The sequence below is a fragment of the Heterodontus francisci genome, chromosome 18 (genome assembly GCF_036365525.1).
Source record: "Heterodontus francisci isolate sHetFra1 chromosome 18, sHetFra1.hap1, whole genome shotgun sequence".
NCBI lineage: Eukaryota > Metazoa > Chordata > Chondrichthyes > Heterodontiformes > Heterodontidae > Heterodontus > Heterodontus francisci.
Window position 1 is genome coordinate 58,554,334 of NC_090388.1, and position 16,123 is coordinate 58,570,456.

General features: G+C 40.7%; 1 protein-coding gene across 2 annotated transcripts in view; it reads right to left on the reverse strand.

Annotated features, from left to right (window-relative positions):
* Window positions 1–1,767: 1,767 nt before the first annotated feature.
* The window catches only part of LOC137379658 (protein Wnt-7b), a 110,712-nt gene continuing 96,356 nt past the window's right edge, over window positions 1,768–16,123 (reverse strand). For both annotated transcript variants that reach the window (XM_068050813.1, XM_068050812.1), the window contains exons 3-4: window positions 10,198–10,469; window positions 1,768–2,644 (exon numbers count right to left, since the gene is read on the reverse strand). In XM_068050813.1, the coding sequence (XP_067906914.1) occupies window positions 2,165–2,644; window positions 10,198–10,469 (752 nt within the window). In that variant the 3' untranslated portion in view covers window positions 1,768–2,164. The remainder of the gene's footprint in view (window positions 2,645–10,197; window positions 10,470–16,123) is intronic.

Consider the following 16,123-nt stretch of genomic DNA (forward strand, 5'->3'; position numbering starts at 1 on the left):
AGCAGTCTTCCTGTCAGCTAACAAAGCGACACTGACCTCAATTGTGCTCCATCCATAGTTAAGATTACACCCCACAACCAGATGAAGGACAGTGTCGAAACAGGAAGGTATCAGACGGTAATTTAATAGTAAGGACTGCTGCTTTCAAAATTGAGGTTGGACAGTGCTTGCGCTTGGTCATCGATGAAAGTGTTCCAGTGTGCAAACTGTATGCATCAAGGGAGGAGGAATTGTTGGCAGATATTTACCTGAAGACAACTGTAGCCATCATGAGTCATCTCATTTCAATTTCTGAGGCAGACTGTTGTGCACAGCAGAGCTCCCCAGCATGGCAGCGATGCTCTGGAGATGGTTTCCCAGAGAGCAGCAGGTTCACTTCACAGCCTTCCTTGACTTCCTAACTCAAAAGATTTCAATTGGAGAATGCGAACAGTGTCTGGGCATGGCTTACCAGCTGAAGTGTGGTGCTTTAAGTACTCTGTGTCCAAGGGCAAACAAACTGACTGGGTCTATCCTGCTGCCTGAGCCACACATGCCTTCCATTTGCCAAACATGAAATGGCAAATTGTTCCCTCTTCCTGACTGCAGAAGAGGCAAAGCAGCAGTGGAGACCTAAAGAGCGAAACATGGGAAGGGTGAAATAAATCTATCTCATCACAGGAAATATATATATGTATATATGTATATATTTTTTGGTAAGACTTGTGGAATTTCAGAACTCAGGGTTAGTGTCACTGAACTGTCTGCTTCCATGATGATCACCAGTTGGTCAGTCACACAATGTGGCACATCTTGCACAGTAGGTAAAATGAGAAACCACTCGCTGAAACCCACAACGCATTGTATTCCACTTAATGCATGGGGCAAGGGAACAAAGCTACATATAGACCAACCAACGGGCAAATTGCATTACAGTCACTTAATGAAATATAATACTTATAGTAATAACCAATAGAGCACAATGTCAGTCAAGATCACCTTTTCTAGGATGTCACCTTTCTGCAAAATGCAACATGACAAGGGACAACTGGGGGAGCAATACTAATCAAATTAGTATCAATATATTATCCTGGGTGATAGGATTTCCTTAATTACAAAAACTTATTTTATCAATAATTGTGGTCAGCTATACCTGTAGCACATAATGTCCCTGTGTCCCACCATTCAGGAACTTACTTTCAAAATAAATTAATTCTTTTTAAAGAGTATTTGAATCTATGAATGTCTTGATGTAAATTTAAAATTAAATTGTTCATGAGTCCCTCTATATCATTCTAGCCGTGCTTCCTGTTAAACTATTAGAGTATAGGCAGAGTAGTGCCAGAGAAATATTTGGGGAAATAGCCAAATGAATGTGTTATAAGTCAGGAAAGAATCTAACAATTTTACAATAAAAAATATTACAATATTACTACCCGTTAGTGCTTAGTTTTTTTCATTCTATAATATAAATTAAAAAAAATGTTCCAAGTATCCAAACAGCTCCAGTGAGACTGGACAAGACACATATTTAGTCATTTTCCTCCTGCTTTACTCTGAACGTCAGCATATCATTTCAGGGGTGGTGCAGCTCAGTCATTTCCTGACCTTAATAGCACTGAACAATTTTTTGTGTTCCTTTGCTATCTGATGACTCTCCTAGTGCCTAGTTACTCACTCTGCTTCACAAAAATTTTTTGTGCACAAGTATTGTTTTCGTTTTCTCAAAGCATAGGATTCTGCCATGGATGAGCAGAATTTCTTGTGGAGAATCTGAAAATGGGGAGAGATTGTAAAGTGCATGGCATTCTGGGAGTTGGAGCTTGTTCACCCACTGCTTGCTGTACAGATATCAATAATACTGCCCATACGAATAGACTGCAGCTCCCAGAGTGCACTGCAATAGTTGCAGACTTGCACTGGCATTACGTGTTTCAAATTACGTGTTTTATGATGATCATGAGATGGAAAATGTCAGCCAATCAACTGCAACATCCTTTCAAACAGAGTGCATTTTTGAAAAGTAGATGTGCAAAATGATACAGATGCTTTTAGTTGGTATTAAATTCCATTCTTCTTTTGTGATTCCTTCTCATTTCTTTCCTCTCCATTTCTCTTTCATTGTGTCTCTTTTTTTCCCCCTGTGATGAAGTCTGTTTTCTGTTTTCCTGTCAGGGTATCTTTCTCACTTGCAGGTGAATACTTCAGTCCTTTCGCTGCATGTGTTGCACTTGACAAAGCAGCACCAATGGAACTTGCAGTTGCACTGCCACACTTTGGTATACTGGTGGGTATTGTAACCTCGTCCACAGCACATCAGATCACAGCCATCTCCATGATGAGACGTGCGATTACATAACCGTCCCTGTGTGCCCACACTCCCCGTTGAGCTGTCCTCCTCACAGTAGTTCGGCGATCGCTCTATATAAACTAGATCTGTGTCCATGGGCTTTCGATAGGTCCTGGGCTTCTTGATTTTAAGAAAGGTGGGCTGTCGTAATCTGGTGGCCCTGACAGCTTCTACATGAATGGCCTCACTGTACTTTTCTTTCAAGATGTATCCAATTTCTCGGAATTTGGGAAGAGTTGTCCAACACGTCTTGGTTGTACATGAACCAGAGACACCATGACATTTGCATTCCAACTTCATTCTTTCTTCCAAAATCTATTGAAGTTAAAGAATAACAAGTGTTATACGTGAGTATTAAACCATTGACATTGTGCCCTTTACCGATGTCTTGACTTGCTTTGTTTGAGATTTTGCTCAGTTCATGTGAGAGAATATCTCCAGTTGCTCTGTAGCTAGTATTGGAGGCACTTTTCTTTAATGTAGAGGCAATATTTTCTTCATTTGCTTGCTTGTAATGTTATAGAACTGTAAAATATTATTCAGTTGTATTTGAGTAAGTCTGCTCTGCCATTTGTTTTACCTGTTGCTTTGACTTTTGTTTATTTAAAAAAAAAATCTTGCCCTTCCATACTTTGCCTTTTGCAGCTAAGACAAGTCTGACTGGATTTGCAGGAAGAAGAGCAACATAAGAACCAGGGTGCTAACCAATTAGATGAGAGGACAGATGAAGTGTCCCACTGTGGATTCTGACTACGGGCCTACGTTCAGAATTTTAACCTGTCTTTCGCTTTTCAGATGTTGACAGACCTGAATTTTCTGTTTTTAAGATTTTGGTCTGCTTTAAATAGGTGAGAGATTGAGTTGAACCTTCACAAGGCCAGTGTAATACCATAAGCTTTCTCCTATTTGTTGATTCCTTCAAATTCTCTATTCCTTTGTCACTTTACATAACCATTTGTGTGTGTGTTTTTTCTTACCCGCCCCCTTTATTACATAGTTACTTGGTCCCCGGATTTCCCTTGCACATATGTTTCTTCTATTCTTTATGTTCATTACATTTGATTTGGTAAGTTGCATACAGTGAACTCAGAAGCCATCTTAATGTACATTGGGATTTTCCAGTGATGGTCCATCTAAAAGGTCTCCACAAGACCTTTAGACTAATTTTGTTTAATGGTTGCTTAATTTTGATACCTTCCTTTTGAAAGTTGTTTGACTTGCAGTACCCAGCGGTAGAATCAAGCACTCCTCGGTCTGAGCTGCCATGCCTCTGCTACAAAATAAAGCTGGTTTCCTTTCCCCAATCTATGAAAAGCATTCCTTACAGCACTAGTGAGAATGGTTTAGTTTTCCACAACAGTTGCCCGCCATGTTGGAGGTATTTATACACTGGCAATTGCTAAGATTGCATTCTACAGGACCAGCATCCGTACACCAGCTGCTAAATCACATCTACTTATCCTGGTAGCAGTCACAGATCCATAAAAAACACGAAAATTAAAGAGGCCCATTTAGCAATCTATGCCAATCTTCCAGAATCTTAACTAAAAAGCTCCACAAACCATCTTGTGGTAGTGTTAGCGCTGGGACTGATCCTTTAAATCTCAGGTGTGTTGAGTTACATTACAACCAATAAGAAAAACCTTGTATGCTCTAGTGAATTCACAAGCTTTTAGGCTGCACTGAGGGACAGAAAGCTAATTAAAGCGTGGTGCTAAGTCTTTTAATTGGACTGAGTATTCTCTCACATCACAAACCTACATCTTCAACACAAGGTTCAGGGTGAGCCAGTTATGCCATTTACTACAGCTAACTAACTTCCATTTGCTTTCCACCCCCTTCCCCTGTTGACAGTTAAGAAGTTTCAAATAGTTTTCAGAAGGTTACTTTTTTTTTGTTTCTGCTTTCTGTTGACAGTCAGGAATGTGGAATATGTCTTCAGGAATGTGAGGTTCTTTTTTGCTCTGTTCTTTTATTGCTGGTTAAGAATCAGTTCTTCAACCCACTCGTCTCTTTGCCAGGAACTAATGACCCCTAACTGACCAATCAGTGGATTCCAAACAGTACATTAATATGACCTAATACTAGTTAGAATATGCACATTTAAACTGGAAATGGTTTGGCATCTGAAACACTGGGATAATACGTTGATTATGACATAAGTTGGTTAGATAATAAGCAGGCTGAAATGTATCCCTTCTCTTTTCTTTTATATCGGTCAATTGTTTTACAACCCAGAAACTGCCCATGGTACAGTACCATCCAAACTAAATAAATCCCACCCCAAATAAATACAATAGTCAAGTACCCACTATAAAATTATACATGCCCAGTCTGAAATGGGTGTGTAAAAATTGTATTTTTAGCTCTTTAAGTACTAGGTGGGAATGTTCATGCTTATATGCAGTTAGCTGACATGGCAAAGTTTAAACAAACATCTGTACTTCAACAAATTGTAATTACAAAATTATGTCACAGATCATTTCTCCTGTAACAGATATTGACATTCTGAAAGTTTGATTTTAAAAAATTGAAAGGTTTGGTTCGATGCTGCTGGATCTAATGAAGGCAGGCCATAATTCACTTTGTACATGGCTCTTAGCATCACACTTGCTGGCCAGCCAGCTGTAAGTTAGGTTAGCTAACGGATTGGCTAGCCAAACCAAAAGCATACAAGCCAAATTCCTGCAGAATCTATGGTATGAATCTCATCCCATATTCTACTTCTATAGCCAGTGGTGAGAAAACCCATAGTCACAGAGCAGGTTGCCAGCACATAGCAGTAATGTAGCATTCTGTTAGAGTTCATTCATCTTTCTTCAGAAAGTATTTTCAGATGAGCACACCTTTCATTGAAATTTCCGTGCTAACATAAACCTTCTGCTTTATATGCAAGTGCTAAGATTGCTAACTGATTCATCTTTTGTGTGTGTTAGATTTGCTTTTGCCCTCCTCCTTTCATATTCCATAGCTCTGTGATATTTCCATCGTCACATACTCTCCTTTGAGACAGAACAGCAGAACTTACACCTCTCACAGGCACTGTCATGACACTCTATAACAGCTAACAGGAGGCTCGTATTCAAAAAAGACTTGGATTTATATAGCATCTTTCACAATCACAGGATGTCCCAAGCAACTTTACAGCCAATGAAGTACTTTTGAAGTATAGTCACTATAGCAATGTAGGTATTATGGGGCTTAACCTTTGTTCCCCTTACACTCCCTTTAACCATTCAGGGGTGGAGTACTGCACAAACTTGGGGCAAGCTCTCTAGTTATGCTGCGGAAAACTGCCAAAGCAAAACTGAAAGCTGAATGTCAGCTTGGCTCATTGGTAACTCTCTCACCTTCTGCATCAGAAAGTTATGGATTCAAGCTCAGTTCTCAACCTGAGGATATACTGCAGGCTGACACTTCAGGTGAACTTTAAAGATCCCATGATACCATTAGAACAGGAGCAGTGAGTTCTCTCTTATGTGTCCTGATCAACATTCCATCCTCAAGTACGATCATTCAAAAAAATCTAGAACAACTCATTTTGGGATTTTGCTGTGCACAAAATGGCTGTCATGTTTACCTATAAGAGTGACTGTAGTACAAAGTAATTTACTGTCTATGAAGAGAGAAGGTGGTGTAGTGGTAATGTCACTAGACTAGTAATCCAGAGGCCCAGGCTAATGCCCTGAGGACATGGGTGCAACTCCCACCGCAGCAGCTGGTGGAATTTTAATTTGAGAAATCTGGAACTGAAATGTACTCTCAGTAATGGTGCCATGAAACTATCTTTAATTGTCGTAAAAATCCATCTGCCGTCCTTAGCTGGTCTGGCGTACATGTGACTCCAGACCCACAGCAATGTGGTTGACTCTTAACTGCCCTCTGAAATAGCCTAGCAAGCCATTTATTGTCAGGGGCAATTAGGGATGGGCAAGAAATGCTGGCCTTGCCAGTGATGCCCACATCCCATGAGAGGCATAATCCAGCCCTTCAATCTCTGAATAATTGGGTTCAAACCCCCATTACTAGAACAACATGCTGAGCATGCACATCTACTAAAATACATTAATGTTAAGCAGCTTGGCAGCACAGAAGTACTTTTATGATCCAGAGATCATAGTTGTGATAATATTCAGTTCTATACCCTGTTTGGTATAGTATTATGTGATATTGAGCAAAATTGGCATAACAAATGGCTTTTTATCACACCTTATTGTGGAAGAGTCCTCATTCTGGAAACTTAGATCAGGATCAGGAATACTTGTTTAATGAGGGCAGTGAATTTAAATGTTGGCTGCAGCTGCCTTTTGAATGAAGGTTCTCTGGACTGATTGTCCAACTCCTCATCTACATTGGGGATTATGTCGTAATCAACACCTTTCAAATACCAGTATAGATTTATAATTACAGTGATTTAAACTGATGACATAATGGTTTAATAGAAACATAGAAAATAGGAGCAGGAGTAGGCCATTCAGCCCTTCGAGCCTGCACCACCATTCAATACGATCATGGCTGATCGTCCAAACTCAGTACCCTGTTCCCACTTTCTCCCCATATCCTTGATTCCTTTAGCCCTAAGAACTATATCTCTTTCTTGAATATATTTAATAATTTGGCCTCAACTGCTTTCTGTGGTAGAGAATTCCACAGGTTCACCACTCTCTGGGTGAAGAAATCCCACCTCATCTCAGTCCTAAATGGCTTACCCCTTATCCTTAGATTGTGACCCCCTCATCCTGGACTGCCCCGCCATCGGGAACATCCTTCCTGCATCTAGTCTGTCCAGTCCTGTTAGAATTTTGTAGGTTTCTATGAGATCCCGTTTCATTCTTCTAAACTCTAGCGAATACAAGCCTAATGATGTAATCATGCCAGGAATGAGCAGGGTGAGCTAAACAATGTGGTATGTGGTGCAGACAGAACTTGCCCCTCACCATATTGGGGCCTGCAGTGCTATTTTTCACCTGATAAATGAGTGCTGCGCACTCAAATTTCCAGGCTATTATGTTCTGGTAGTACAAATTGAGGGACAAATATCGGTCAGGACACAGGAAGAACTTCTGCTCTTTAAGTTGTACCATGTGGTCTTTTACATCGAACTGAGTAAGCAGTCATTGGTTTAATATCTCATCTAGAAGGCACCTCCAACAATGTGGCATTCCCTCAGTACTGCACTGGGGTGTCAGCCTGTATTAAGTATCAGTTCTCAAGTTGGCCTTCAATGTGTACCTCTGTCTTGGAGACAAGAATGCCAGCACTGATCTATCACCAAGCTGATCATTTTGTGATTTGGGATAAAATTATTCTGATTTTAGATTAGATGATCAGCAACATATTCACTGTTTAAGAGTTAGATTCATAGTGGCAATTTAAGCAATCTCAATTTAATCAACTTTCCAATGAAATCAATAACTTCATCAAAAATTCTAGAACCTCACGCATCCTTACAGAGGTTGTTAACTTCTGTTAATAAACAAATGGGCACATTCTTCATAGACAGAAGACAAATTTCCAACATGTGTACAAACACACAGGTCCATTTTGTGTGGCATGATGTCATTTTCTCAAAATCTCATTTTTGGAATTTTTCTAATTTTAAGGAGAATCAAAGTAAGGTTTCCTTAACCATGCTAGGGTACCAACGTAGCTGATTACACTCTCACCACTGTGCCAGAGGATTGTGTGTTTAAGCCCCACTCCAGCATTTAAAGCACAGAATCTAGGCTGAGTCCAGTAAAGATTTTTAAGGATTGCTATATTGTTGGAGGTGCTGAACTTCAAATGAGATTTTAAACCAAGGTCCCATCTGCTTGTTTGAGTGGTTGAGACAGACATTAAAAATTCCCTGCAACCCTTTGAAGTAATACAGGGATTTTTCCTGATGCCTTGCTAATATTCATCTTTCTACCAACACCCAAAAAGATGAACTGATCATTAATCTCAGGACTGTTTGTAGAGCTACAATAGTAACAATCTATGCAATTTAAAGTAGTTCATTGTAAATACAAACATACGAATTAGAAGTAGGAGTAGGCCACTCGGCCCCTTGAGCCTGCTCCACCATTCAATAAGTTCATGGCTGAACTGATTACTCCACATTCTCACCTACTCCCGATAACCTTCCACCCCCTTGCTTATCAAGAATCTGTCTACCTCTGCCTTAAAAATATTCAAAGACTCTGCTTCCACTGCCTTTTGAGGAAGAGAGTTCCAAAGACTCACAACCCTCTGAGAGAAAAAACATTTCTCCTCATCTCTGTCTTAAATGGCTGATCCCTTATTTTTAAACAGTGACCCCTAGTTCTAGATTCTCCCACATCCAGCCTGTCAAGACCCCTCAAGATCTTATATGTTTCAATCAAGTCGCCTCTTACTCTTCTAAATTCCAGCGGATACAAGCCGAGTCTGTCCAATCTTTCCTCATAAGATAACCCGCCCATTCCAGGTATTAGTCCAGTAAACCTTCTCTGAACTGCTTCCAACACATTTACATCCTTCCTTAAATAAGGAGACCAATACTGTACACAGTACTCCAGATGTGGTCTCACCAATACCCTGTATAGCTGAAGCATAACCTCCCTACTTTTGTATTCAATTCCCCTGGCGAAAAAGAATAACATTCTATTAACTTTCCTAATTACGTGCTGTACCTGCATACTAACCTTTTGCGATTCATGCACTAGGACACCCAGATCCCTCTGCATCTCAGAGCTCTGCAATCTCTCACCATTTAGATAATATGCTTCTTTGTTATTCTTCCTGCCAAAATAGACAACTTCGCATTTTCCCACATTATATTCCATCTGCCAGATTTTTGCCCACTCACTTAACCTATCTATATCCATTTGTCCTTATGTCCTCTTCACAACTTACTTTCCTACTGATCTTTGTGTCATCAGCAAATTTAGCAACCATACATACCTTTGGTCCCTTCATCCAAGTTATTTATATAATGAAAGAAAGACTTGCATTTTTAAAGTGCCTTTCACAATTTCAAGACGTTCTTTACAGGCAATGAAGTACTTTTGAAATGTAGTCACTGATGCAGTGTAGGAAATGTAAGGTGCTTTGAGATGTTTGTGGGAGATGTAATAAAGCATCATATAAATGCAAATCTTTTTTTCTTCTTCTGGTGATCTTCAAATATTGGGTTTGTAATCTGATTAGGTGATCCCTCCATCCCTTTGATTAACAGGTCTTTTGGTCCTATTTTCAAATTTCTGCTCCTTCCTTGGCCAAATGCCAAACTATCTGCTGAGAATTGTATGGAAGTGGCACAAGATGAGTTGCCCTCTGATATTCCTGTTTTCCTTATGTTGAAGCACCTATGCTCACCTTTGGTTTCAGTTTAAATATCTTGCAGTGATTATTGGGGCTGGAGGTGATGTGGGACGAGGAAAGGGTTGACATTTTTCCTGTTTATTCACTGGTTGAAATATTTACTGCTTTTGTTCAGGTCCAGCACAGATAACAGAGCTCACGCCTCTCAAATAAGCACTGGAGGTGCTAAGTGGAACTGATGCATGAATTCTTAGCCAAGCTCCTGTCGTCCATGAGTCTACAGTTTAAATCTATCCACAGAATTACTGCAATGAGACTAATGGTGGGCAGTCTCACTAAGAGAGGACATAAAGATGGCAATGTGGAGATCTTGATGGTATAGGGCTTGACGTTGAAAATGCTTTGGAGGTCTCTGAACTTTATTTAACCCATGCTTTACCTGGAGTGCAGAGTCCAAAGAATTTCATCTACCAGCATCTCACTCATTAGCACAAATACAAAAAAAAGAAAAAGTCTGCATATTCATCATATTGCATTGGAATTGAGGTTCTCCCTATCCAGTGTCTTAGATACACAGATTTTACCTTTCTCCCAGCCTCGTTGTTATGCAGATTCATCAGCCTCCTGGCATTTTTTTTGATCTCTCTCGCATCTACAAATTTTCTTGAGAACTCGATTCCATATTTGATGTCTGCAGAGCAGCCTCCCCATTTCCAGCCCTCCTCCTGGTTGTAGTAGCCCTGTTTCTCTCGGTCACAGCCACAGTTGCTCAGGTTTCCTTGACTGCAAGCAGCAGTCACTGCATGAGCTACACCAGCTGCAGTGATGGCATAAGTGAATGCTGCTTCTCGGCTACCTGCAGACACAGGATGATAACCATTAGGACGTCAGGTACGTGTGACCTTTTTTGAAATCCACAAAATTATTTTTTGAAAAAAACTTAAAGCATTAATGAAACAATGCATGGCTGATGGTTCATTTAATCACAGAATATCAGACAATCAAACAGACTGAATGAATGACAATTGGATATTCTCAGCCTGTTCTTGTGGAGACCATTCATTGAAGTTCTTGGAACGCCTGAAATGCACCATCTAAAATAAAAAGAAACTCTCCCATCATTAGAAGCAAGAGCAAGCTTTCATTCGTCTATTAACTAAACAGGCTGGCAGGAAGAGCAATTGAGGCTGTGGTGACTAAATTCTTTAATAGAAACTGGATAAATATATAGTTAGGAAAAGGAGGTGGTGGTTCTAGGGATAGGTATAGACTAAGATGATTATTCCATGGGTTAATGGTTCCTGTGTTTTGGACAGGGGTAATGTTGCCCAGCAGACAGCAGATCACTCAGTGTTGATGATTAGAGTTGTAGAGATGAATCATATTCTAGAGGTTTTTTTGCAGTTATCTTGGAGACTCAGGATTGTTTTATACAGAATTTCACCTCTGAAGAACAAATCTTTGGGCCGGAAACTACAATAGGGTGCATTGTACAGAAGAGTGAGCTTGATGGCTGAATGGTTTTATTCTCTTTCCAAGTCAAACATGGAGATACTGGGAGGGGTGATCAAAAGCTTGGTCAAGGAGGTGGGCTTTAAGGTGTAGGGGTGGGTGAAGAGATGGGAGAGATTTGGGGAGGGAATTTCAGAGCATGGTGTTCAACATAGAAGCAATTGGAAGGAGTATTTAAAAACCAGTAACATTCAAAACAAGAGTGTTTCCAGGGCTGCAATCCTTGCTGCAATAAGGCTGAAACCTAAATCATGATTAAGCATCCTCCACTCCCCTAGTTGGAGGCACAGCATTAAATTAATGGAGACTTTCTCATACTACTGCTACTAGTACACCATGGAAAAAACAATGGTTTTATAATCTCTCGATCAATTGAAATGTTGCAGAGTGTTGCCACAGTGCTCATGGCTACAAAGGAAATCTCAACTAAACACTGCCACAGCTCTGCCAGTAAGACATTGAAGTTAGGTTGGACAGCAGTAAACTTAATTTTGTCTGGACACCATGGTCATTGCTGGCAGTAAATCTCATGCCACTGTATTATTGAGAGTAAGAACACAAAAAAGCCTGGAATGAGAAAAGGTTAGTAAGCCCATCAAGACAAATTGCTCTACAGTGGATTCCATTCTGCCTATTCAATTTGCTGAGAGAAAGTTTACATAAATGACTACAACATAAAAGACATCCCATGGTGTAAATCACAGTCCTGGTTGCTCCACCTTACCTCTGGCAAAAGATCTCCAAAATGGTATTCACGTCATCCATGAACTCTTGTCAGACTCTAAGGGGGAGTTTTTCTGTGGGAAATGCTTATTGCTAAATTACACACTCCAGCACATGATTTACTGTCCATTAACTTTAATGCCAGGAACCCACAAGTGACAAATTTACCCTTAAGAAAAGTCCTGTTGAAAGGTATATAAACCCCTAGCAAACTGCTTCTGTTTTTTTTAAAGTAGTGTACAGCTTTAGTATTTTCCTGTCATTTATTGTTCCTATGTATTATCCACCCTATAAATAAATGAGTCATGGATAGTTTTAGCCTCCATTGGTCTGGTGATGTGTTATTTTTCATCTTTTGGGAGGGAGAGGAAATTGTGGCTAACATTCTACATATTCTCCAGTGCTTGTTACACCATTCATAGCTGATAATTAAAATGTAGTGCACTGACCTTTATGCAACAAGAGCGCAGGCTCCAGCAGATAGGAAATTTGATGGCCCCAAATATTCGCAGGCTGGTATCGTGCCTGCTGAGGTATTCCAGCACCTACCCCATTGGAGTATGTGGGGTGAGCAGAGGACACTTAATCCATCTCCAGTGCCTATCTGTCTGATGGATCTAGATATTACTAATGGCTGACAACCACAGGGAGGAGACTCCCAGTATACCCTCCGTATGAGACCCCAGCCATATCACTTACAACCTCAGAATATGGCCTTTCTTTAGGATTTCAGGCCACATCCACTCCTGCACCCTATGCTTGCGCAACTCACTGTGACCCATTTGGAGGTCAGTATGCCTCATCTTACTCAGTGTCCTCTCTTCAATAATATGCCATCCCATTGTCTGGAACCACTGGCCTTATAATGGGCATGCAGAGGTTCTACCCACTTACAACAGCAACCTGAAATTCTTGGAAGCAGTGAGGACCTGCCATTTCCCAGTGGGTTTTGCCAGACGGTCACCAGTTACAGAATGAGTCATAGAGTTATAGAGTTATACAGCACAGAAACAAGCCCTTCGGCCCACCGTGTCCGCGCCGGCCATCAAGCCTATCTATTCTAATCCCATTTGCAGCACTTGGCCCGTAGCCTTGTATGCTATGGCGTTTCAAGTGCTCATCTCCGCGGAGCCCCCAAGGAAATGGAATGACAGAGCAAATGTCTTCGACAAAAACCTCTCTCCCTCTCACCGCACTTCCCCGCACCAGCACCCTCCACCCCCACCACAACCCACTGTAACAAGTACAACCCAGGCTTCCCTTATGCTCCTCCAACATGTTAACATATAATCTTCAAAGAGTTCCTTTGCTGTGGTCTTGGTATAGGAACACTGTATTATGAAGCAAAAAAAAACACGGGCAAATAAATATAAAAAGGCTTTTTTTCTACGTGTTTATGTAGCAGTGATCATGGACTTTGGTGCAGAGAGAATAAAACCTAGTATTCTAAAGATGATCTTGGCTGCATTCTCACCATGGGGCACCAATACAAAGAAATCTCCGAGCATATCTGCAGTTACAGAAGGTCTGTATAAAAGGAGAATTCTTACAAGCTAGACAAACGCCAACTACGCTAGTGTTTTCTATCCTGCTGACTCCAAGACTTCATTGTAAGAATACTAATTATATTAAAAAGTTGGGGCACCTCAGCCAAGCTGAAGGAAAAGCAACTCATCATAAAATACAGAGCAGTGTACGTGGCAAGTGAGGGGGTGGGGGAGGGGGGGTGGTGGGAAGCATTGAATATCTAGTTTGTGCAAAAAACAACCTCTTTGAGAAAGTAATTCCAAGACAGTAATCAAATTCCAGGACTTAAATCTCAACCTGAGCTCTGAATATATATTCTGAATGGCTTATCATCACCCAAACACCAGATTCAGTTTGAAATTGTGATTTCCTCTTGGGTTTTTTATAAATGTGCTGTCCTGCTGTGTTATGTTCACTAAGAGCAGTTCAAAAAAGTCATCCTTCTAAAAGGGAGATTCACCATAGGCACCTTTCTTTAAAGTTAGATAAAGTTAGCAACAAAACCCAAAAATGCTGGACATACTCAGCAGACTAGGTAGTGTTTGTGGAAAGAACAACACAGAACATTTCTGGTATTGATCCTTCCTCAACTGAAATGTCTTCTCTATTCTCTCCACAGATTCTGCCTCACCTGCTGAGTATTTCCAGCATTTTCTGTTTCAGATTTACAACATCTGCAGTATTCTTTTTTTCAGATATTAGAATTAGAATTCATTAGTTAACAGGCTTATATTTCTGTTCTATTTCTTTTCCTCCCTGAATAGTATTGAAATAACTCTGCATGAATTTGAAAGAGACCTAGGAATTTTACTAGATTTACGCTCAATATGTCCAACCAATGCAAAACAACAATCAACAATTCCAACAGAATGTTGAACTATGTAGCCAAAACAATAGGGTACAATTCAGAGGAAGTCATGATCAAACTGTACAATGATCAAACTATTGTCACATCTAGAGTACGGTATCCATTTCTGGTCTTTGAGACATTCAAGAAGTGGAAGCAGTGCAGAGAACAGCCATGAGGCTGATTCCTAGTTTCAAAGGTGTGTGTTATGAGGAATGACTGAAGAGATTTGGCCTTTCCAACCTGTAGTAAAGGTGTCTGTAAGATGATCAATATAGAGATATAAATGATTACTGCAATGAAAAAGTAAATCTGGCAATATTATTTTTAAATATACAGCAGGCATATACAGCAGGGCAAGAATTATAGCTGGGGGAAAGGAAATTATGATGCGATTAGGCAAGATTTAGGATGCGTAGGATGGGGAAGGAAACTGCAGGGGATGGGCACAATCGAAATGTGGAGCTTATTCAAGGAGCAGCTACTGCGTGTCCTTGATAAGTATGTACCTGTCAGGCAGGGAGGAAGTTGTCGAGCGAGGGAGCCGTGGTTTACTAAAGAAGTTGAAGCGCTTGTCAAGAGGAAGAAGAAGGCTTATGTTAGGATGAGACGTGAAGGCTCAGTTAGGGCGCTTGAGAGTTACAAGCTAGCCAGGAAGGATCTAAAGGGAGAGCTAAGAAGAGCGAGGAGAGGACACGAGAAGTCATTGGCGGATAGGATCAAAGAAAACCCTAAGGCTTTCTATAGGTATATCAGGAATAAAAGAATGACTAGAGATATTTTAGGGCCAATCAAGGATAGTAGTGGGAAGTTGTGTGTGGAATCGGAGGAGATAGGGGAAGTGTTAAATGAATATTTTTCGTCAGTATTTACAGTGGAGAAAGAAAATGTTGTCGAGGAGAATACTGAGATACAGACTACTAGGCTAGATGGGATTGAGGTTCACAAGGAGGAGGTGTTAGCAATTTTGGAAAGTGTGAAAATAGATAAGTCCCCTGGGCCAGATGGGATTTATCCTAGGATTCTCTGGGAAGCCAGGGAGGAGATTGCAGTCCCTTGGTCCTTGATTTTTATGTCGGCATTGTCGACAGGAATAGTGCCGGAAGACTGGAGGATAGCAAATGTTGTCCCCTTGTTCAAGAAGGGGAGTAGAGACAGCCCTGGTAATTATAGACCTGTGAGCCTTACTTCGGTTGTGGGTAAAATGTTGGAAAAGGTTATAAGAGATAGGATTTATAATCATCTTGAAAAGAATAAGTTCATTAGAGATAGTCAGCACGGTTTTGTGAAGGGTAGGTCGTGCCTCACAAACCTTATTGAGTTTTTTGACAAGGTGACCAAACAGGTGGATGAGGGTAAAGCCGTGGATGTGGTCTATATGGATTTCAGTAAGGCGTTTGATAAGGTTCCCCACGGTAGGCTATTGCAGAAAATACAGAAGTATGGGATTGAAGGTGAATTAATGCTTTGGATCAGAAATTGGCGAGCTGAAAGAAGACAGAGGGTGGTGGTTGATGGTAAATGTTCATCCTGGAGTATAGTTTCTAGTGTACCGCAAGGATCTGTTTTGGGGCCACTGCTGTTTGTCATTTTTATAAATGACCTGGATGAGGGTGTAGAAGGGTGGGTAAGTAAATTTGCGGATGACACGAAGGTCGGTGGAGTTGTGGATAGTGCTGAAGGATGTTGTAGGTTACAGAAGGACATAGATAGGCTGCAGAGCTGGGCTGAGAGATGGCAAATGGAGTTTAATGCGGAAAAGTGTGAGGTGATTCACTTCGGAAGGAGTAACAGGATTGCAGAATACTGGGCTAATGGGAAGATTCTTGGTAGTGTAGATGAGCAGAGAGATCTTGGTGTCCAGGAACATAAATCCCTGAAAGTTGCCACCCAGGTTAATA